Source organism: Lampetra fluviatilis, chromosome 38, assembly GCF_964198595.1.
Source record: "Lampetra fluviatilis chromosome 38, kcLamFluv1.1, whole genome shotgun sequence".
Taxonomy (NCBI): Eukaryota; Metazoa; Chordata; class Hyperoartia; order Petromyzontiformes; family Petromyzontidae; genus Lampetra; species Lampetra fluviatilis.
In genome coordinates this window covers 10,858,322-10,881,912 of record NC_136312.1, presented here as the reverse complement: position 1 = coordinate 10,881,912, position 23,591 = coordinate 10,858,322, and the positions used below count along the sequence as shown (strand labels likewise).

The window sequence follows — 23,591 nt, the reverse complement described above, 5'->3', positions numbered from 1 at the left end:
TGAATTTGATTGCTGGGTGTATGGAATTGATGTGGTTGACGAACTTATTGTGGAGATGGAAAAACGGCGAAATGCACATGGCAGATTGAATGATCTATTCAGCGTCCTTGTAGATAGATGACTGTCCACGGAACAAATAATTGTCTGGGCCAATGCATTTCTTAAAAAATAATTCACTGATGAATTCCTGTTATTCCTGCATTTCTATGCAGAGAAAAAAAAAACAGTGGTAGATTTGCTCAAAACCCAAATATCTGACAGGCTGATCAGCAGCTTTCCGAATGTTGACATTGTTATAATGATGTATCCTGCCATCTTGGGAACGAATTGTGAAGGGGAGGCATTCTTTTGTGAAGCGAACGCTGATTCAATAACTGTCTCCGATCAACCGTAGGACAATGCGGCCTTGTTTTCCCTTGCACTAACCTCTTTGGAGAATGAGATTGTGCGAAAAACACCATTCGACGATGTTATTGCTAATTTTTCAAAGAAACAATCTCTAAAAGTTCATCTCCGGTGTAAATTTCTCTCACCTTATGACAAAAAAACGATTGACATTGACACCACTCTACCTCTTTGTAAAAACACTGTCACTATCCTTGCTATATAAATATATCTATGCAGGAAGATATCTTGGTTACGGTTTTTTTATCACGCAAACAATAAAATATACAGTCAACATTTTTTTCGTAGGCCTTTTAGTTGTTGTAGGCCCTAGGCACAGTGCCTACTACTGTGGTTTATTGCATAACAGGGCTATCTGGGTTTTACCTCACCTCACAGATTGATGCTGCACACTTACATTTCAAATGTGGAAGGCTACACACAGTATAGCACATCTAATGACCGCGCATGGTACTTTTGTACAACACATTTCTCATGCTTTACATTTAAAAGCACATTTGACACATGGCGTGAAAACGTTATACACGTGTACATCGTCACACGTGTACGTATGATATCATTACGATTGTTTACACAGGAAATATCATCCCAATTTGAGTAAGTTGTGGGTCATTCTACAGCATTGGGATGATTGGCCAACGCCAGTTACACTCTAGACATTATTTAGTAACAACTAACATTGGCAGCGGTACACAGGCAACTTCGGTAGATAACACTGCCTTAAAAAATAAAAAAGTGCAAATAAAGAAGGCCCATTGCCTGAAACGTCGCCCACATTTTGCTCCCGTCAACGAGCGTTGGAGGCGGCGTTCACCGCCTCCCTTCTCCCCTTCCCCCCCCCCAGCTTCCTCGCCGCGCCGCAGGAAATCCCTGCCACGTGGGGGGGTGGGGGGGGTCCTCGGCGTGTCCACTGCGCCATGGTGGGCCCTCTGAGCGCCCTGGCGGCCCTCCTGCTCCTCCTGCTGCTGGCGGCGTGCGGAGCGGTGGGCGTCCCCGTGGACAAGGTGAGGCCGCTGGCTCTTCATGCCCCGTCCGCCCTTGCTCGTCGTCGTCGTCGTTGTTGTTGTTCTTGCTGCTCGTTGTTGTTGTTGTTGTTGTTTGTTCCACGCAGCCGCATTCATTCCCCTACCACCCCACTTCGAGGCTTGAACTACTGAACGACACAACATCCGAGCCCAAAGTTAAAGCGTAATTGGAGCACGTTGAGTCTCGGTGTGGTGTTGGTCTGGCCTCCCCGTCCGCTTGTGAACTAATGATGGAATCATGCTCCCAACTCTGGCCCGGAGAAATTTGTACTCCTTAAACTAAAATCACAGTTTCCCAAAATTAAGAGGGGGGGAGAGGAAAGAGACAGGACTCGTGGTCAAGTGGAGTTCCCTGAGCAAAGTGTTGTGGGGTTGCCACATTCGCATGGAAAACCCCATAGAGTTCCCACTGTTCACCAATACACTTTATCGACCCTGTATGGATGATAGGTTGAGTCAACCCCCAACTGGAATGTGAATTGCTCACCTTCCGATTGTGAATCGAGCACGACTGTATGATCACGGTACCACCAATACAGAGAAATCAGTCAACACAACTTTCATCTGAACCCTACTGCTAACACTTACACGGTACTAACCATGTCATCAATCCTAACAGTATTCCTTATACTAACCCCTATTGATGGTATCAAATCCCAAATATATTTTGCCTAAGTTGATAAGCCTTTAAGGCCAGAGCTATGACGCTATTGAGCGTGATGGCATCTCGCGGTGTCGCAGCTACGTGACATGGAAAGTCATGACGTGACCCAGGGCCGATTGGGTCACAGTCCACCCCTGTGTGTGTGTTATAAGCGTTTCAACTTTGAATTAGTTGTCCAACTCATGTATCGTGTTGAAAAACAAGAACTGAAACAGCTAAAGTGGCATCGGCCATGGGTGGTGGTGAAACAGTAACGGCACGGAACTGGATTTTGCAAATGAAAATGCAAAGAGGGGAGTCCAAAAACTTCGAGCAATATTCCTGAAGGAAGCCTGTGCTCGTTCTCAGCTGTTTTGATGATTTTTTGTATTGTTGCTGCTGCTACTGTGCTCACGCAGCACCACGGATCTCCCGTGTAAAATAGGCGGCCTACTGGCTAAGCGGGACGATCATCATCATCACCATCCGTGTAACAAATCAAAATGAAGTTAAACTGTGACAGCTCCAGGTCCCCTTCATCAAACACCATCCCCCGCCCTGCGTGTGACGCACACGTAGACGGTTCCTCCACTGCTGTAGCTCTGAACCGACTATAGGAGCCGGGCTTGTTGTGTGACGCGTGGAGTGTGACGTGTGATACGTGGTGTGTGATACGTGGAGTGTGACGTGTGGCACGTGGCGTGTGACGTGTGATACGTGGTGTGTGACAAGTGGAGTGTGACGTGTGGCACGTGGCGTGTGACGTGTGATACGTGGCGTGTGATACGTGGAGTGTGACGTGTGGCACGTGGCGTGTGACGTGTGATACGTGGTGTGTGACAAGTGGAGTGTGACGTGTGGCACGTGGCGTGTGACGTGTGATACGTGGCGTGTGATACGTGGAGTGTGACGTGTGGCACGTGGCGTGTGACGTGTGATGCGTGGTGTGTGACAAGTGGAGTGTGACGTGTGGCACGTGGCGTGTGACGTGTGATACGTGGAGTGTGTCACGTGGCACGCGACACGTGGCGTGTCGTATGACGCGTGACGTGTGACGCGTGGCGTGTGGCGTACGACACGTGGTGCTGGGCGTGTGCCCGCGTGCACGCAGGCCGGCCCACGCTGCGACCAGGAGGACACGGCCATCGCTCTGCCGGTTCCCGCGGCGGCGTCGAACGGCTTTGCCTCCACAAGAGCGCCACCCCGCGCCGCCCCCCGCGTGCCTCCGCCGTGCCCCGTCGCCTGCTACTGCCCTCCCGACCACCCCGGCGCCATCTACTGCGACGGGCGGGAGCTTCACGATGTCCCGCGCATCCCCGCGCGTATCCGGTGCGCCCCCCCCATTCCTCCCAAGTCCCACCCCAAATTACAGCCACCGCTCAACATTTGGTTTTTCGTTTTTTATTGGTATATTTAATTGGGGCGCGGATAATGATATTGGCCTATGAATTTTTTTTAAATGATTTACCTTACATAAATATGGACATAAATAAGCTATTATATACATGAAAATGATCTCATCACTTTATCTCTCATCACTTTATAGCGCTTACTTTATCTCTCACAACTTTTAATATCACTTTATCACGCATCACTTTATCTCATCACTCTCTCGATGCAGTCTTGCAGAGTTCCAGATGCGATTGGCGGATAGCCAAAATTGCGGATAGCCAAGTTCGTGAATTACAAGGGAATATTGTCGTCATTCGTTACCAGGCCGAGACAAACAACAACCATTCAACGCTTGAGACCGCAGTTTAACCAGAATCATAATCTTAATTTAAACTGGAGCAATCCTATGATTTAAGAAGCTCTTTATCACAGACGTCCAGTAACCAAGGGTGCCCAGACTCGACCACGGCACCTCAGGGGTTGCCACTCAATGCTCTGACCCTTGAACCGCGCTGCCACCTCCATCCAAGTCTAAGGGAGTCTATGGGAGCCTTTCACATTAAAGTATACTGTATAGGAGCCTTCAACATTGAAGTCTATGGGAGCTTTTAACATTGAAGCCTATAGGAGGATTTAACATTGAAGTCTATGGGTGACTTTAAGATTGAAATCTATGGGGGGATCTAACGTTGAAGTCTATGGGAGTCTTTAACATTGAAGTCTATGGGAGCATATTCTTGGTTCTTTCGGTAAAGTCACGTAGAAGGGAAATAATAAAATCTTTAAATCGAAATAAAAGTCTATGGGAGCCTTTAAGATTTAAATCTAAGGGGGGATTTAACATTGACGTCTATGGTAGCCACTTCGACGTCTTCATTTGTCAATTTACTGACGCGCAATCGCCGTTTGTCTCTCCACGTGTGCATCCGAAGATTCGCGTACTTACAGAACAACAACATCGAGGCGCTATCGGAGTGCGACCTGCGGGACGCGGGTGGCCTCCTGGGGCTCAACCTCGACGGCAATGTGCTCACGTCCCCCGCGCTGTCCCAGGACATGCTGCGATCGCTCCGGCACCTCTCGCAGCTGCACCTGCAAAGAAACCAACTCACAGAGGTCAGGGATGGAGGGGGGAAGAGGGTGGGTGGGTGGGCGGGTAGGAAGTAGGCACGCGACAATGCACACATGATTCCTTATAAAAAGGTTTCAGGTTTGTTGCCAGAAAAAAAGGGGGAAAACCCTATTATTATATTTTGGTACTGGCATAGGAGGTCTAATGATGTTGATGCTTACCCCGAGCCCTCATTACTTTGATAGTGCATTGTCTTTGAGCTGTACGCCTTTTGGCTTCCTCTGGTCTTGCACCAATTGAGACGAGGCTCAAAAGAAAGCCGTCTCTGGTGTGGACCAATCAGTTTTAAGGACAATGCATTTATTATCAGAGTATGTTTTTGTTTGCATTTTGACCACAAGTATTGTGGTTAATGCGCACATGATTCCTTGTAAAAAGGTTTAAGTATTGTTTGCCAGAAAAAAGGGGGAAAACCCTAGTATTATATTTTGGTACTGGCAAAGGAGGTTTAATGATGAGGAAGTAGGCAGTGAAGAGTTTTGCTCGAATGGTCACGATTTTGGCTGGGAGGTCAAATTATAAAAAAACGATAATTTGTTTCTGTGTGCCTTTCATTTATAGAACTGCTCTTTGTGTTTAGTTTGTTGTCCTTCCCCGCACCTCCGATTAGCACGGTTGGCTACGTATGGTGCAAAAGAAGTTCAGCGCACATATATTCGTCACATGGTTTTCATTGTAAAATAGCCTTACCAGCTGAAGTAAAGTCTGAGAGTTTAACAAGTAGGAGCCTTTTGCGACCTATATTATTCATAATAAACATATTTGGGTTATTTCACGTTAATATAAATGTGCCATTAACCCCGCCACCACCCGACACAGCCAATTAGTAAGGTTTTTCACTTAAACAAACCGTGACAATTCGTTACTAGTTCAGCACACCGGTGTGTTGGAGGGTAAACCCACAACATTTATAATTTAAACATTCAAAGTGTGAGAGCCTGAACGGTGTGTGAGAGCCCTGAGCTGCTGCTTGATGGTGCTGCTTGGATGCTGCGAATGTTCAGTGGGAGAGAGTTCCGGATGTCTGCCAGGTGCAGCTGCGGGTGAAACGCCGCTGGGCCAAGACCTTCCTGGTTGTGGTGTTACGACGAGCAAATTATTTGTGGGTGTAGACCCGTCGGGCACGGCAGTTTGCCGTGGTCGGTGGAGAGCGAATGGCGGAGAGGTACGGCTGGAGAACCTTGAGAGAGCGAACTCGGGGGGCTTGCGATTGCGATTTTGTCATCCTCGTCGAGTTCTCGCCTCGCCCGTGAAACGACAAGAACCTGAACTGCACTTGCAGGTGCCTCTGGGTCTCCCCGCCTCCCTGGAGGACCTGCGATTGGGGCAGAACCGCATCGCGCTCGTGCCAAAGGGCGCATTCGCCAGGCTGTCGCGGCTGCGCATGCTGGACCTGAGCGCGAATCGGCTGCAGGTCCTGCGGGACGACGCCTTCGCGGGCCTCTCTGCCCTCGTGCAGCTCAACCTGGCCGAGAACCGCTTGCGAGCCATGCCACCGAAGGTGCCCGCCCGCCTGCCTACTGCCTACACGCCCAACTACTGCCTACACGCGGGCACTGGCCAGACATTTGGCATTACTTACCTGCCCCGTTGCTCTCGCGTAAAACATTCACTCCTTTCTTGATTCGGCGCAAAGTCGTTATCCAGACAAGAGATTTCCCCATAGCGTTCATCGCAACAGGGCCTGCTGTAAGGAACCAGATTAACGCGGGGGGGGGGGGGGCGGGGTTAGGAAATTCATGTTCAAGGCTTAGTTTGTTCCAAGATGATCTTTTTCACCCGAAAAACATAGCTTAACATGTTTAAACACGTAATTATAATAAATAAACGTCATAAGAACATATTAAAGCATTAATATTAATAGAAACATGGATAAATAATGAATACACAGAGAATAAATATGCGCATGAATAAAATAATAATTCTTACCTCAGGCTAAGAAGATGAATGGCTTAAGGGGTTGATGGAGAAGTTGGCGTGGCAGAAAACGAATGTAATTGTTGAACTAATTGTTTTCTTCACTTTCTTGTCTTCACATTCATGTTAGAGGCCATTGTTATTGATCTCATTTAACTTTTAAGTAAAAAATCCCACTAAGTATTCAAGGGAGCTGTTTCCATAAGCAACGCACATCACACATCCAAAACGCTCATCAAAGGGCATCGCTGATTGGATGAGGTCTGCTGCTGAGTCCACTTGGGAGCGCTCCGATTGGCCGAAATTAGCGGCCACGTGATATCGTTAATCAAAAATGTCTCGTAAAATAACTAAAATGCAGATTGTTAATCGAAATAACGTTAATCAAGGGCATCATAAGCCGAGGAACCACTGAATACTGCTTTGTCATGGTTAATACTACTCATCATCAACTCGCACCGTTTCAAATTCCACAAGTACCTGCTTGGATACAACATTCTGATATTGCTTATCAGTATCAGAATATTTATTTATACCGGAGGAATCCGATGAGCTATAACGCTCTTAGTCATGGGTGTCCAGTATGGGCACGGGGTCAGAACGTTATTACAACAATACAAAACACGATAGAAGTCAAAACAAATTAAAGGTCAGCAAATCACTTAAGGAAAATACGAGTTACAGTCATACCTCGGTATACGACTGCTTTGGAATACGTCGAATTTGGTATACGTCGTGTTTTGACGAGAAAAAAATGTCTTGGGATACGACGTCTTGCTTGGCATACGACGCGGGATGAGTTACCGCGTGCCCACGACTCCTCCCCTTCCTCACCACCATCCTCGTCGGCTATCAACTCCTCTCAGCGAGGTAAAGTGACGTTAAATTTTATTTTTTATTTCCATTTATTTTAATTTATTTATGCATTTATTTTAATTTATGTATGCATTTTAGTAATAAGTACTGTCTAAATTATTTTATACAACCCCATCAATGTATAATATGCCATATATAATATCATTTCTTATACTCTGGAACGGATTATTTCCTTTCCGTTTATTTCTTATGGGAAAAATTCGTTTGGTATTCGTCATTTTCGGTATAAGTCCTACCTTCTGGAACGAATTAACGACGTATACCGAGGTACCACTGTAAACGAAACAATTTTATTTTACCAGGCAAAGCTTGTGCCTCTCGTGTTGTCTGGAACCCGTCCCCATCCCACCCCAGCCTCCTTCCGGATTACTCTACCAGCTGATCCTGCACGACAACGTCATCGAGTCAATACCGGACAATTACCTCGGCTCCTTCCCTCTCCTGGCCTGGCTGGACCTGGGAAAGAACGCCCTTGGGACGCAGCGAGGTGGCAGCGGCGCCGGCGCTGATGACGGCAGGCCGAGCGCTGGTGGGAACAGCAGCGCGACCGACACCGCCCGTGGAAGTGTGAGTGTGAGAGATGACGTTGGTGGTGGCGGTGGCGGTGGTGGTGTCACCATCTGCGTCAGCGAGGGTGCCGGTGGAAATAAGAATGCAAGCGATGCCGGTGACGCAGGGAAGAAAGTGGTCGTAACTGGGACCGAGGCCGGCAACGGCAGCTTGTGCGCAGTGAATGTTGCGTCAAAGGCTGACAGAGGAGGCGCCAGTGGAGAGACACGGATTGGGATTCCGGAGCGAGCGTTCATCTCGCGCTCCCTCATCAACCTGCGCCTCTCTGCAAACCACCTGCAGCACGTGCCCACGTTCCACGGCAACCTGGTGCAGCTGCACCTGGATGAGAATGACATCGAAGGTGAGAGGGGGAGCCCACGGGTTGCGGGATCTGCTAAGACGTTGCACAGTGAAAGTATTCGGGACCGACACGCCGACAAAGGCTACAATAACCCTGACGCTTTCTGCGTAGCTTATTTTGCGGTTTTGCTGTATAACTCTCCGATGTCGCTGTCGGCTTGTATCGTGTGCTTAGGAGCTTCTTCAGGCAATCAATAAGCTCAACACGTGGTACAACCTGAAAACATATCCTTGTCATTTAGCTTTTCAAACAGAATCAGAATATTTATACTGGAGGAATCTCATGAGCTATAAAGCATTTTTTTCACAGATGTCCACTGACATAAAAACACGTTATGTGAGTGGATCCCACAACATATTACTTTCTTGGCCATCTGACATAGAAAAAAATAATTATCGACAATGAATAAAGAGGAGACAGCCGATGTGTGACGACGCGCGTCCGTGTGCGTGACGTCACATGGACTACTGTGACGCGTGCGTGCGACCCGCCCCCCGTGTGCGTGCCGACTTGCACCTCCGCACGCCAGACGTGAACACGACCGCCCTCTGCCGGCCCGAGGGCAGCGAGTCCCCGCGCCTCTCTTACTTCCGCCTGGACAAGAACCCCATCATGGACTCGCCCCAGGCTCCCGTCACTTTGGGCAAGCTCCTGCATTGTTTCCCCCGCCTGCAGCCCATGCTTTAGCGAGCGCAAGGCGGTGTAAACTGTGCACCACTCAAACGATCGCACGCACGCGCACATACACACACGCACACATACACGTACGCACAAACACACGCACGCAACAACAACAACAACCGCCATTCGCCACTAAGTGGCGGTGACGTCACCACAACGCTTGTGCCAGGCCATGTGCACCTTGAGGCCACGTGAAGTGTCGAACGCCCACTGGCAGGAGGTCACGGGGCAGACCCAGGTGCCACGGGTCGACTGACCGAGATGACCGAGAACACACGCACGCACACACACACGCACGGACACACACGCACGCACACACAATTTGAGAAAGTTGAATCCTCGAACCGGATATATACACCTGAGGATTTAAGATCGAACTGGTCTGACCAAACTTGATAAAAGTTATCGTGAACCAATTGAAAAGCTATCGATTCAGTCTGATCAGGACCAGATGAACGCAGGGGTTTATGAGTTAAACTCTCTTTAACTCGTATAGCGTTATTGTATAATCTATAATTTTCTTTGACTGTTGTATCAATGACGTTATTATGCATGTCAATATGTTCGTATTAAACAAATTCAAATACCTGTGTGATTTAAAAAAAACTTTATTCTGACAATAAACGCTTAACAGGAGCAACCAAAATAGTGATTTGGAGGTGGTTTTATTTATATGGTTGTTGATGTGGTTGTTGTGTTTTTTTGTTAATGTGGTTGATGATGTGCTTTTTGATCATTTGGTTGTTGATAATGTGGTTGTTGATGTGTTATTTGTTGATGTGGTTGTTTATGTGGTTGATATTGACGTAGTTGATGATGTGGTGGTTGTTGTTGATTTGGCTTCTTCTCAACTCAAAAGCCAGACTAAATACTGCCCATAAGGACCTCACAACGCCCGACCCGCAAGCAGGCCCTTCGACGTGTGCCCAGGCATCGGGGGCCTGTTTGTGTGACAGATCTGGGGTGAGCCGGCAGTATGCACGTGGTTGCTGCTACGCAAGATTGAAGTGCGTCGCGTAAGCGAACCGAGCTGACCTTGGGGCGACGGTCAGCACGCTGGACACTCACAACCCGGAAGGTAGCCGGGTCCATTCGACTTCCCTGGACGGCGTTTTTTAACGACAACAAAATGGCGCAAGCTCCTTAAATTCTTCGCGACCGCCTCCCCCGCCACACAACCCTCCGTGCATCCAGTAGCGTCAATGGGTTTCAGCACGGTCGATCACGTGGTGCAAAGCTGTAGGATCGTCGCGTAGGTGAGCTCCTTGAGCCATGGGCAATGAGGGATGCCAATGGTAGGAGTTGTAGAGATGGGAGAGTTGCTGAAACTTCAGGCATAGACTGGCGATGATGGAGACGAAGCACGCGGGGTCTCTTCTGGATGTTGCGCGTTCCTGCTGAATTGGGAGGAGGAAGAGGAGGGGCTAACGGCGAAGCCATTTTCGGGATTCTAGCCTCGGGAGGGAAATGGCATGAAGTGTATAGACCAGCCCAAAGCGAACCTTCGAAAGATATCCATGTGAAGTGGCGCTACCGTGTGCGGCGTGTGTGTGGTCCTGCGTGAAGAACGCCGCGCTATAATTATTGTAATTTTCAACTTGTAACACTGCGCTGCTTCCACCGCGCTGACTCTCAAAGAGGCAGAACGACTCAAGGGGCACAAACAACAGGGAAGGTGGTCAGCCAGCGCTACCAATAATTGCCCGTGATCTGTGGTCCTCCATACATTGAGATGTTTTCAGCCTATTAACGAATAGTTTACATGTGGGAGGAAAACGGAGACAACCCATGCGTGCGAGGGAGCAACACTCGATCCCGTACAGATGGAACAGATGGCGTTCCCATTGTCTGTACCGCCTTCTCGTGGCGAGCCAGGGTACGGCAACCTCCTTGAACTCCCACGGGAAGGGCGTTTCACAACATTCGTGCGGTGATCCACCAACCCTCGCCTCCGCAGTGCTGGATTACGGGCCACGCGCGTCGCCACCACAAATTGAAGGGACGACTCTGGACTCCATTGTTACAGGCTGTACATACATTTATTTTCATTTCCACAGCACAGGTCTTCCCATCTCGCCGAGCTATCACGGCATTGCCCCGGGGCGAAATCACGCACTGCTGAGCAGAGCACCCAAGGCTGTGTGTATAAGAGTACATAAAATCTCTCTCCGTCACGTGACTCCGACTTGGGCTCGGTGCGGCACAATGCAACGCGGTGGGACTGCCTCGCGTTCCGCACTCAGGACGATCGAGCCTCGACTTTATATGCGTATCACTCGCTCGTTAACGACAGCGGTACAGGTGCCACGTATGCCACGACGTGTAGACACGGGTAACACGACATCAAAGCACTAGTTTCAGGCAAGACCACAGCCTCCTGCGATTATAATGCGGGAGCAGTTATCAATTGACTGGCATCAACACCACAGTTATTTCTATATATGCAATGTTATCACCATATTGTCTGTGTACTGTGTGGATAATTGTGTGTCGTGAGTATCTCTCTTAACTAACTCTCATATATTAGCGTCCGTTGGTTTCCAGTTCCAGAAGCATCCACTTCACTTCCCAGTCCTTGCAATGCGCCGAATCTTTTAACGAAACACGTGACGACCGAATGTCAATAGGCAGGCATCAGCATCGACCCCATCGCATGCGACCGTCGAATTTCACCCAGTTACAGGTTTCGTCGCGACTTTGGTTTAGTGCACAAAATCAGTGCGAATGGTGAAGTTGCAAAAAAAAAAATTAACTGGATAAAAGGGGGTGGTGGGAAGGCGCGGCGTGCGAGGCATTATCGGCCGCGTTTGTGACTGATTCGTACTGAGCTGTCGGGAGGCAAACTCCAGGTATTTCGTACAGCGGCAGGATGTTTAACATTCACTTCAGCCGTCGTGTATTGATGCGGCGGCAACCGGGTTCCAGACGTCCCCGACGCGTGCTGGAGTGTGTGCAACAAAACAGACGACAAGAAAATCACATCCCATGCTCGAAGACCATCCACGTGGCAATGGAGTTGGAGAATCATTGCTTAGAGTAAATTGCTTGAACGTGCGAGTCAATTACAATGCATGCAGTAGTGTGAGTCCGTTGGGACTGGAAGTTTGATGACATAGTCAAACAATGTTTGGTTCTTTTGGTTTCATAGATCAAACAAGCGGTCACATTGTCATCTTGGTGAATTATCATTCTCGCAAAATATTTACTGTAAATGTGCCACTACCACTTGCACATAAAATCACTTAAGGCGACTTTTGGCCAGTTTGTAAGATGATAAATCTGGCTCAACCCAGTTGGCACAGAACGTTGACCCAATGTTGAATGCCAACTGGGTTGACACATGCGATATTTCTAAACGCAAACATCGAATGAAGGTAAAAAGTGTTCACAATCTCAATCTTCTCTGGAACAAAAACAATGGCACTACACTGCTTTTGACAGCATGTACGTTCCATCACATTAACTCATTGCGGGTTAGAACGGTGGTACAGTGGTAATTACACTGCACCACGAACGAGACGAACGAAGTTCATCTCCTAGCCACGGTTAACATTAACAGATCGTCAGTCCACGGCGTTGCTTCGTCAGCTGTCTTCGTTGTCCTACCCCCCGCACCTCCGATTAGTGCGGTTGGCTACGGACGGTGCGAAATAAGTCCAACCATACGGAACGTACAGCATTCGTCAAATACTGTCGAATACAGGCACCGTATTTCTCTGCGTGCACCTTCACGGTAAACGTAACTCGCTCTGCGTGTGTGGCGTACGAATCGTAAAAGGGTGTGATTACAGTCACCTCGACACAGACATGGGCAGAGGTTTTTTTATGGGAATTTGTTTTGCTGTTGCCTGTAATGAACATGGCACCTTAGCTTACCATCACAAACTTCTCACGTGTTTTGGTTTCATCTCAAACAAAAGGTTTGTGTGGTCGCGTGGACAAAATTAGCCTTGTCATCAACAAGCTGAATTACTTTTGCCTAGCACGGTCTTTCATCGGTCTTACCGCTGGTCGACTTCGTGCATTATTCGCTGCGCCGAGGGACCACGGGGATTTGAAGAGGAAGAAATTTTGATTTTTTTTTCGCACGAGACACAGAGACAGTCGCCTGTGGAGACACTTAAATTGCCACCGTTTACTCGCGTGGGTAGACAGAGGGCATCTTGTGAGTGGCCTTTGTAGCCATGTAGAATGCAGCTCACGCGTGGCCTAAATCCTGGCTTGAGCCCCTTCCGTTATTACTTTCAATTTAGTCCAACACCAGGAGCCGCATGTATATTGCAATAATACTCCCTGTCAATAATTGTATAAGGCCTTCAATAAAATAAAATAAAAATCACGAAGTGCGCTCAACATGTCTTCATAGATCACACGGATTGTCACAATATCAATTCAAGGGCGCGGTCATGAATTATACAATTTGGATGGGTACTCTTACATTGTATCTCGGCTCTGGAGGATCATATTCGTTAAAAAGGAGACACCCCTCCTGGCTAACCCGCTGCTGTTTGGGGGTGAGAGACGCGCTCCCGCCAGAGATGCCAGTTTCTGGCAGTGGCGTCAAAATAATGAAAGTGGCTTCACGCAGTGAGACAGTGGTCAGTGCATTAGTGCCACTGACGTTACCCCCCCACACAGTGCCGGATGATCCTAGTCGAAAAAGTAGGTACACATGTAGCTACGACACATGTAGTACTACTGTAGTAGCTACTACACATGTGTAGCTACTACACATGTGTAGCTACTACACATGTAGCTACTACACATGTAGTAGCTACGGGCCCCGCACTTTCAAGGGCCCCGCGCTAAATGCTTTCAAGCTATCAATTCCGATTCAGTGATTCTGCACTTGCTCTATTACTATAGTACTATACCGCCTTCAACTTTTATGAACGACTGGGTGTTTAAGGTTAGCGATGTGTCGTATTATCTGGCTGTATAGCAAATGAAAAAATACAATTACTTTACCATGCAAGTAAAAAAAAATGTGTTTTTATATGTATACGTGTTTTTTTTATGTAGGGTCCCTTTATAACATCGTGCTACAGGCCCCGCACTAGCTCCATCCGGCACTGCCCCCACCCCAGTTGAATCCAACAGCTCTGTACTATCTACGCCAAAAAAAAAATCAAACGAGGCGTCGCCACTTAACCCAGGAGGAATCTCTTGTATGCGACCTATAAAGCAGCCTAAAGCATCCATTCCGAGATGAGGGTCGATTGGCAATACCTCCGGGAGCTGAATGCCGATGTCGAGTTTCTGCCGTGTAGTTTTTCGATTCCACAGTTGAAGGCGCGCAGCCTACAGTCGTGTAACCCTTTAATGAAATACAACTAGAGAGTCATTCTCAATCCAACCATCAATGAATGCCTCTCTAAGCCATGCCAGTTATGGGTTTTTGTGTGATTTACACAACTTCATTGCGCTGGTCAGTGCCAGCTGATGAAGAGCCAGGGGACCAGAGTGGCCTCGAGGGCGCCGGACCGGTTCAGATGTCACTCGCCACCAATGTTAGCCAGGGCCGGGATTTGAACTCAGGTGGCCAGGTTTGTAACACATTGCACCACCAAATCACTGTTCCACCACTCGATCCTTCCTGGATGAAAATAAAAAAATGAATCGGTGCAATACGTAAGCATTTTTGAAAGGGATTGCAATGGGTGCTGATTGGCTTGCACTCGAAAAGGGAGTGGTACGATGTCTCATGCGTTGGTCCTGTAATCAGCGTGGGCGAGTGGTGTGTGTGGTTGTGTGTGGTGTGTGTGTGGTTGTGTGTGTTGTGTGTGGTTGTGTGTGGTTGTGTGGCTGTATGCGGTGTGTGTGGTCTGTTTGGTTGTCTGTGCCATGTGGTAGGCATGTAACAATCCCCCCGATCCTCGATCCAATCAACAGAGTCATTCGCGAATGCAATGTGTCCATAAACTCTGCAGGGTTTCTACAAAAAAGTCGTTTAAAATGATCAAACCAATGATCAATCATAATTCGAAGCGTGTATTCTTACGCTCGTTTTTTGGCCGGGCGGCTCAAGGGTTGAGTGAGAGCAGTGCACGCAGCTGCCCATTGATAAAACCGAATTCTCAAGTGCATTATTGCGTTGATGTTCTCAGCTCGGTCTCCAATTACTGGCAAAAAATAATGACATGGACTTTTTTCATTAATTTTGCACTTAAATTTGCCTGAATTCCAAGCCTGAGAATTAAACGTCAATTTGCCATGCAACTGACATTTCCCCTCTGTAGCAGGGTAGGGAGAGAGGTTCTGCCCACGAGTGTGGATAAGAGATCACTTGAGAGATTTCCATAGCAGTTCCGTGAAGTCTACTCCTACGGGATGTTCTTTTCAAACACAGGGTGGTGATGAATTTCTCTGCAAGATTTCCAAATGGATTCTTTGTCGCGTGACATGATGGGGATAACATTGGTGGAAAAGACTCAACACAATCCCTTTAAATATATTAATTACTTAATACACTGATTTCTATGTGTGGAGTATGTGACCAAATGCTCGAGATTATGACAGTGCATTGATTAACATCAATTCCTAAGGCTCACGATACAAACATAGAATCAAGTAAGAATCAATGTTTTTCGATATATGCAAATTGTATGAAAATCTTACGATAATCCTTCATTTAGGCGAATGTAGCAAACAAAGTAATCTCCAAGCGAAATAAAACAAAAATGAAAAGCAATAGAAAAGGCGTTGGAGAAAAAACTTCACACAAGAAACGATCCTTGAACTGCAATGATTCATCGAACTACTGTCCGGTACGTGTAGGGGTCAATCATCACCATCATCACCACACGCCCACGACCGGCCGGGGGTTGTGTGTGGTGTTCGTGGTGTCTGTTACGTTTGTGCACCCACTGTGTGTTGTTTGTGTGGCGTGTCGTGCGTGTACACACTGTGTATGGTGTGTGAGTGGTGGGTGTGGCCTGTGTGTGGTTCGGGTGCTCAAACTGTGTGCGGGGTGAGTCGTGAATGCCTGGCGTTTACTCGCTGTGAATGGTGTGTGAGTGGTGGTTGCGGTGCGTTTACTCACTGTGCGTGGTGTGTGCAGGGCCGGATCAAGGCGTTTAGTATTGGAAAAATACATTTTATTTTTCTTTAACTTTCTTTTCCTTTTGAAAATATTACTGGGGGCCTCACAGTACCTGTAGCCCAGGGGCCTACACAATCTTAAATCCGGCCCTGGGTGTGAGTGGTGTGTATGCTCAGTGTGTGGTGTGTCAGTGGTGCGTGTGTTCACTGTGTGGTGTGAGTGGTGTGAGTGATGTGTGAGTGATGCGTGTGTTCACTGTGGGGTGTGAGTGGTGTGTATTTTCAGTGTTTGGTGTGTGAGTGGGGCGTGTGTTCACTGTGTGGTGTGTTCACTGTGTGGTGTGTTCACTGTGTGTGGTGTGAGTGGTGTGTATGCTCACTGTGTATGTTTCGTGAGTGGCGCGTGTACTCGGTGTGTATGATGATGTGTGGCATGCGAGCGGTGGGTGTGATCGCCGCGTGTGGCGTGAGTGGCGCGGTTTGGGTTACGGTGGCGGTGGCGGGCGGTCACCGCCTCTCAGTCGTCGCTGCCGATGACGGCGGGCGACTTGGCGGAGCGCGTGATGGGCACGGCGCGTTCGGCGGGTGCCGCGCTGGGCGGGTGCAGCGGCGCGCGCACGCTCAGCACCCCGTCCGGGGACAGCGCCGCCGCCACGGCGCCCGCGTCGGCGCTCGTGGGGAGGCGGTAGCGGCGTCGGAACTCTCGCGAGATGAAGCCGTGCTCGTCCTGCGGCGGGTGGGGGGGGGGGGCGAGATGTTAGCTACCTCGCCTGGTATGCAGGAGGTCGTGGGTTCGATCCCGACCCTGACGCCTGCTGCTGTATATTTGGAGTCTGCGTCTCTCATCATCATCATCATCACGGTGGCTAGGAGATGTTAACTACCTCGCCTGGTATGCAGGAGGTCGTGGGTTCGATCCCGACCCTGACGCCCGCGCTTTGAAGGCGTTGGGGTTGTGGTTAGCCCCGGGCCCCGCATTATGAACAACAAACAATTCTAATTTTAAAAACGCCGCCGTCGTCGTTTCGTCTGGGGACTTTCAAAGCCAAGGAGCCCCCCAGTCGCTCGCCCCGTGACAACGGCCGTCGGGGCAGGGCACCCCCCCCGTGTTGCGCCTTTTGCCGTCGGTTACCTGTCGCTCCTCGTGCTTGGCGTAGACCTCGATGAAGTCGTCCACCACCTTGACGCCCAACTCCTCGGGCGCGAAGTGCTTCACGTCCAGATGCACGGCGAACTGATCCTCGTCGAGGCGCATCTGTGCGAGCCACGTGCCACGTGACACGCCCACAACACAGCACGTGCCACGAGCCACGTGACACAAGCCACGCCCACACCACAGCACGTGCCACGAGCCACGTGACACAAGCCACGCCCACAACACAGCACATGGACGACGACACGCGTTGCTTCTCCCCGAGTCGCAGGTGGGATCATCGCGATGTCTATACAACTATTATAATTATATAAACTATTTTTTGTATATTATTTTACCAAGCAAGGCTCACTGAGCTATATAGAGCACTATCACAAATGATAGCCCAACGAAGTGGCTTATCGCGTGGACCTGTATAGCAGCCAAATACTCTAAACGCGTGATGTTGATTCTCAATGTGGAGGGGAAAACCGGAGCGCCCGGAGAAAATCCACGCGACCACAGGGGGAGAGACAGGCAAACTCTAAATATAGAGCAGGCGTCAGGGTCGGGATCGAACCGACGACCTCCTGCATACCAGGCGAGGTAGTTAACATCTCCTAGACACCGCGGCGCTCTTTCGGTTCGCCCCTCGTCCGCGTTCGCATCACGGCGCGAAATGAATTCTCTCGCGCTTGTGATTCGTCATTGATTTTACACGTCGCTCGTCGTGTGGAAGAATGTGTATCGTACGCACCCTCCGCCACCCAACACGGAGACAACGAATGAACTTGGCGCGTGAACGAACGTGCCGATGAATTACGCACATTTAACTTACGCGATCTGACCCAAATAAAATAAGTCAAAAATGACGGCTCATAATATTGGTCGCAAGAAGGCAACGCGTTATCATTCCGCTTATGTTGCTGCAGGCTAATGCCATCGAACAGAGGCCACCACCAACTCGCCACACTCGAATCGACACATTTGAAACAGCGGCAACGTCCTCAAACGTCTCCCGTCACCTCGGTGGCGCTGGCTCGCCGCTCATCCGATCTCGTCGGTCATCCGGTCACCTCGTCGTTCATAATCATTTAAAACAAATGTCCGGTCGGCGAACGGACTCCGCGCGAACGCGTGGATTGGGTTCACGTGGAACGGTGGACGGGGAGGGGCGGGGCGGGGTGGTGATTTGTTGAGGTGGTCACCTCAGAGAGGCCGCTCCTCAGGCGAGCCTCGGGGTTGTCTTTGCTCCCATCGGCCCCCCCAGACGCAGGAGGCACCTGGAGAGGTGAGAGGTCACCACAGAGGGCGGCGTGAGCGAGCGGCTGTGAATCCGGAGCGCCGAGTCAAGATCAGCCCCCACCCCCCCCAAGATCCACTCGCCCACGCGTCATTCCGTGCATCGTCGACATCTCCATGACGATTGGATTTGAGAATTGTCGTCGCCGTCGTTGTCACCTTCCCTGACTGATGCCTCGTCTGCACTGCATGTACCGTCTCATTTGCACTGCTGCTTACTTTATAAAGTCTGTAATGTCTACGTTGTAACTGCTCGTATTGCTCGCTCTTGAGTACTGCCAGTATTGCTTGTACAGTGTATGTTGTCTTTTTTGTACTGTTTTGATTAAATTGTTTTGGTTGCACCCTTTATGTTTGTTCCAACCATTAGGCAAATGCAAATATTTACGTAAACTTTGTATAAGCCAGAAATAATTTAAAGAAGAAACGTCTGTCAATATAATTGTATACGTGTATGCTGAGCGTAATAATCTATTTTAAATCTATAAATAGAGGGAATCATTGCATGCCTATCTGCCAGCCTCTATAACTATCCAGCAAAATCGACTTCCACGCACGCATCAATAACGCACTGCGCGCCGTGCACAGCTATCGCTTGAGTGACATTGTCACTGGTGCATTGTCGTGAATTATTAAAATCGACTTCATGTAACGACAAGCGATCATCTCACCAAAACATTCCAAGTACCCTCTATACATATACTTCACCCACAGTACGTACGTATGCATGCTGAACTTCTATCAGCTGATTCAGCTGTACGCCCTCTATAAAATCTATACGTCTTGCAGCTGTGGGCGCTGCTACCAGCCAATACATGTAAGTATATTGAACGTCTTTCGCACCGTACGTAGTCAAGCGTGCCAATCAGCGATATTAAAAGAAGATTTAACACCAACCCAGCCCGGTGAAACGTAGGAGCTGGCGTGCCATACATGTAAAATAACAAGACGGAACAACGTGTTGCTTTTGGCGATGCGGAAGTGTAACCAACAAACAAATCGCACATCGCTCCGAAATCCATCAATGGCGGTTCCACGGCTGCCTTAGCTCCCTGGACATATATCCACGATTTATTCATTTGTTTAGATTACTTGGATTAATTTGCTGGATATAAATGTCTAAATGATGTGGCCACTTTGTTGAGCTATAATTTGTGGCCAGGTCGCTTTTGAGAAATAAGTTCATGCCTCAGTGGGGCTTTGCCTGGTAGGATGAATGTGCGTTTGGGTGATTTGTTTACCTTTCTTGTTGTTTACACTCCTACCGTGTTTATTTTACTGTTTGTTGTGGTAACGCTCTTACCCGCCCCTTCTGGACATCTGTGAAAAAGAGCTTTGTAGCTAATCGGATTCCGCCAGTATAAATAAATGTTCAAAATATCAAAATATTATATTTACTGTCGTAGCCATTTAAATGGTTCCCAATATTTATATTTCGCAATTCGCCTGTATATGTCTGTTATCGTTGTATGTATGGTGAACTTATTTCGCACCGCACGTAGCCAACCGCGCTGATCGGAGTTGCGTGCGAAATGTAGGGTTGGGAGAGTGGAGAACACATCGCCGATGGCTTATCTGAAACTGCTGTCACGGAATCTATGACATCGGCTTCGGTTAGGTGTGGCACATTATGCTGAGTGACAACGGTGATGTTTGAAGCCGTGGGTCAGATGGCGATGGCTGTGGTGGTGTTCGTGGTGGTGAGAGCGGTTGTTGGTGGTGATAGTGGTCGTGAAGGCAGTTGTGGTTGTGGTAGTAGTGGTTCAGGAGCGCACATAGCCTGGCACCGGCGCTGTGATGACGTCAACCCCACTAAGTGGCGAATGGCGGCTGCTGTTGTCAAGCGTGTCTGTGCCAAAATTCTGAATGACTTCATTAACCAAAGCCAGACCCTTCTTTTGGACAAGGAGCTCAATAATTAAAATACAAATCTTATAGGGAGTGGGAAAAAGCGCTGTTCCTCGCAAAATCAGGAATCTAAGGACAATCACGCACATCTCCTGCACTGATTTCGTCTTCCTGCAGTGTCGGATATCACTCGATTTGGGCCATGTCTCCTATCCAGATGAATCTCTCACGTAGACCCCCCCTCCCACTCTGCGTGGTCCACCATCTCACTATCATCATCAATATTATTATCATCGCGTGTTGACCCAGAAATGTTCCACCTACTCACAAGACTCTTTTTTCACGCGGGAGGGCCCTGCCACGTTTTTTTCTCAGTTGGGTGGCGATGTTGCCGCTCTGTGTAATCACGATTGAGTCTTTTGCAGTGGGATGTTTGGCCGATACCAGTTCCGTTGGATGCATAAATAAGTGATCCTGCATTGACATCGTATACATATACTGTCTATTCCAATTAACTAATTTGTAATGGTCTCCATGTGTCGCATTTGCCAGCTCTACCTCGAAGCCTCCGCAGCCATTCCAAGGCGTGTGCCGTGGAGCTCGACGCTCAACCTCCCAGTGGCCACAACCGTAGCCCGAACCCGTTAGTTCGTCAGCCAGCCACGAGTCACCTGACCCTCCCCACTGAGCTCGTCCCTATTCCTATAGCACTTGCTTATTCCTGTTTAGCATTTGCGTGCACATAAACGCAACCCCTTATCTTTTTCTGCCCATTCATTTTTTTTCCCAAAACCAACGTGACGCCCTGGGCCCCGGTTGCTGCCAACGTGGGGGTCTTCAGCCTCGTCCCGCGCAGCGCCATCGCGACTACGCCACTTTGTCCGTGGGTTGCCCACACGCAATGCGTTGTACTGCACGGGCTATTGCACCATCCAGACTAAATGCTCGTCGCACAATTGCTCGCAATTCAATATTTAATGCTGCTGTTATTTTATCGTTAGTTTATTTTTTTGTCGTGGGTTTTTTTTTCTTTTTAAGTCCTGGTAGTTGCGAACGGATAATTGCATTTTAACCCTGTGATCTGTTCCTGTTTTAAATAACGCGTAGACCTTTCTTCCTCATGCGTTTTTATTCAACCAGATCATGACATCCATCCCATTTCCTCCTCTGTGCATGAGGTATCTGCTATGGCTGTGGCGACGCCCCATGTGTGAGCGATTTCCCTCTGGAACCGTTTCATATTCCATTCATTGGCCGGCATGCTGTGGCTCTGTCAACCGCCGCATTGATGTCAACCCGGGCAACAATGATAATACATCCGCCCCTCTCGTGCCCGCATTAGCAACAGAAATAATGAATCTTCAATCCGGCAGCATTCGATACATCTTCAGTTCAGTTGTGAATGGAAAAATGCATTAGCCTTGTGATCTGCACCAGCTTTAAATAACGGGTAAAACATTCCTCCGCATGCGTTTCATTCAACCAGCTCCTTACATCCGTCCCATTTCCTCCTCTGTGCACGGAGTATCCGCTATGGCTGTGACGTTCGCCCCCGCACCTTCGATGAACACTGTTGGTTGCGTACGGTGCGAAAGAAGTTCAACATACATACATGCATCGGCCGACACCTCTGGCAACACACAGGCTTACACAGGCTGGCAGCAGCGCTCGCAGCTGCAAGATATATATCTGTGATACAGGGCGTACAGTACAGCTGAATCCCAGTGATTGAGTTCAGGACCCGGGACAGCGCCCGCGCCCAGGAGCCAGCACCGGCTGCGAATTCCACACCAAATCCACCACCACCACCAAGCACAACCACGGCTGTGCCCTGCTGTATTCTGCCACAGGTGCTGCTGCTGCAATGCCCGCCCCATCGCGCAGTGTCGCTGCCGTTGCTCTGCAATCTCCCTCCCCATTGCAATCTCCCATCCCGGCGCACAACCGCCGTACTCATCCGTAACCCCCCCTTACCCCCGCCACCGGCTCTCCCAGGCACCAGCTTCTTGCCCGGCCTCTCTATGGCCGCCGCCTCCCCCCGCAGCTCTGTCGCGGTGTGTCCCGCCGCTCCCTCTACGCAACTCACATCGCTCCGGGTAGCCGGCCAGCCCGGTTCGCGCCAGTAGAGCGGCGAGAAGATGGAGCCCAGGGTGCCGGGCAGAGCGCACGCGTCCCTGGGCAGCAGCCCCTCGCCGAAGTGCTGGTCGAAGACGCGCGCCGGGAAGAAGAGCGGCGAGCCGAACGGGTGACGGAGCCACGGGTGCTGGATGTCGATGTCCATGACGGAAGCGCGGGATACAGCCGTGACAGGCAGGAGCGGGGTGGGGGCAGAGGCGAAGCGTGTGGAGCGAGACGCTCGTCCGTCGGGGCTCTCTCCCTCCTCCTCCTCTCGCGCGCTCTCTCTCTGCTACCTCCGTCTGTCTCCTCCCGCCCTCTCGCCGCGCTGTGATCTCTCTCTCTCTCTCCGTTCTCTCCCTCCCTCCCTCCGCTCTCACTGCCTGCTTGCACTCTCCGTTCCTTTCCCTCTCTCTGTCCCCCTCCCTCTCCGCTACCTCGCTCTCCTCTCTCCCTCCCGGCCTGCCCTCGCCTCTCCTGATTGCTCTTCACTCCCTTCTCGATCCCTACTGCCCCCTCCCCTCCTCCTTCTCCACTCTCCCTCTCTGTCCGCTCCCCTTGCCTCTCTCTCTACGACAACCCTCACGTCTCTCCCTCCTTCTGCTCTCTCTCTCTTCTCTCCGCTCGCGAGCTCTGCTTCCACCTCTCTCCCTCCGCCGCGTGTCTCTCCTCTCCCTTTCTGCTCTCTCCATTAACTCTCCCCGTTTCCTCCATCCTCATATCTCATCTCACTCACCCGTAATGCTTTCCTCTGTCTCTACCCTCCCCCACGTTCCCCTCCTTCATTCTCTCTCCACTCTCCCCCACGTGTATTTTTGCATTATCTCCACCCCCCACATCTCCCACCTCCACTCTTACCCGCTCTCATTTGCTCTCCTCACCACCCCCCATTTCTCTGCCTCTCCACTCTCCCTCGCATTAACCCCCCAGCCTCTGCCTGGATGTTGGTGAGGGCGGTGCCTGGCGACAATTCCAGACGGGATCGATTGTTGCAGCATCGCATTCGTTTCTAGAATGTGCGAGGTTGTGCCCCTGCAGAAGCGGGCTGCTCGGATGAGTATCCTCTCGTGCAATCATACCGATCAAAATAATCGTAAACAGACCATAATCAGAATAATACGCATGCGATAACAATGATAATAGCCATGCCATAATAACAATAATACACA

General features: G+C 49.6%; 2 protein-coding genes across 3 annotated transcripts; one reads left to right on the top strand and one right to left on the bottom strand.

Annotated features, from left to right (window-relative positions):
* The first annotated feature begins 1,321 nt into the window (after positions 1-1,321).
* LOC144945736 (keratocan-like) lies at positions 1,322-9,612 on the top strand. Its single transcript, XM_078874306.1, has 6 exons — positions 1,322-1,409; positions 3,185-3,402; positions 4,398-4,581; positions 5,880-6,098; positions 7,745-8,303; positions 8,833-9,612. The coding sequence occupies exons 1-6, from the start codon at positions 1,323-1,325 to the stop codon at positions 8,988-8,990; spliced, it is 1,425 nt and encodes a 474-aa protein (XP_078730432.1). The 5' UTR covers position 1,322; the 3' UTR covers positions 8,991-9,612.
* Positions 9,613-11,001: 1,389 nt separating this feature from the next.
* On the bottom strand, positions 11,002-23,160 carry LOC144945642 (alpha-crystallin B chain-like). 2 transcript variants are annotated; one of them, XM_078874186.1, is made up of 5 exons: positions 22,394-23,160; positions 18,366-18,440; positions 17,158-17,280; positions 16,515-16,752; positions 11,002-11,925 (listed from the first exon to the last, which is right to left on the bottom strand). In XM_078874186.1, exons 1-4 carry the CDS (start codon positions 22,586-22,588, stop codon positions 16,543-16,545), a joined length of 603 nt encoding a protein of 200 aa, XP_078730312.1. In that variant the 5' UTR covers positions 22,589-23,160; the 3' UTR covers positions 11,002-11,925; positions 16,515-16,542. The 2 variants fall into 2 exon arrangements, with proteins under 2 accessions (XP_078730312.1, XP_078730311.1); XM_078874185.1 differs by having other exon boundaries at positions 11,002-16,752; positions 22,394-23,159.
* Between the last annotated feature and the right edge of the window lie 431 nt (positions 23,161-23,591).

What these genes read in the sequence shown, in the direction of transcription:
- LOC144945736 (XM_078874306.1), top strand. Translation starts at nt 1,323, where the DNA reads ATGGTGGGCCCTCTGAGCGCCCTGGCGGCCCTCCTGCTCCTCCTGCTG. An exon ending in TGCGAGCCATGCCACCGAAG is followed by an intron (nt 6,099 to 7,744) that starts GTGCCCGCCCGC and finishes ATCCCACCCCAG; the next exon opens with CCTCCTTCCGGATTACTCTA. An exon ending in GGATGAGAATGACATCGAAG is followed by an intron (nt 8,304 to 8,832) that starts GTGAGAGGGGGA and finishes TCCGCACGCCAG; the next exon opens with ACGTGAACACGACCGCCCTC.
- LOC144945642 (XM_078874186.1), bottom strand. Translation starts at nt 22,588, where the DNA reads ATGGACATCGACATCCAGCACCCGTGGCTCCGTCACCCGTTCGGCTCG. An exon ending in GGCCGGCTACCCGGAGCGAT is followed by an intron (nt 18,441 to 22,393) that starts GTGAGTTGCGTA and finishes TCACCTCTCCAG; the next exon opens with GTGCCTCCTGCGTCTGGGGG. An exon ending in TGAGGAGCGGCCTCTCTGAG is followed by an intron (nt 17,281 to 18,365) that starts GTGACCACCTCA and finishes TGGCTCGCACAG; the next exon opens with ATGCGCCTCGACGAGGATCA.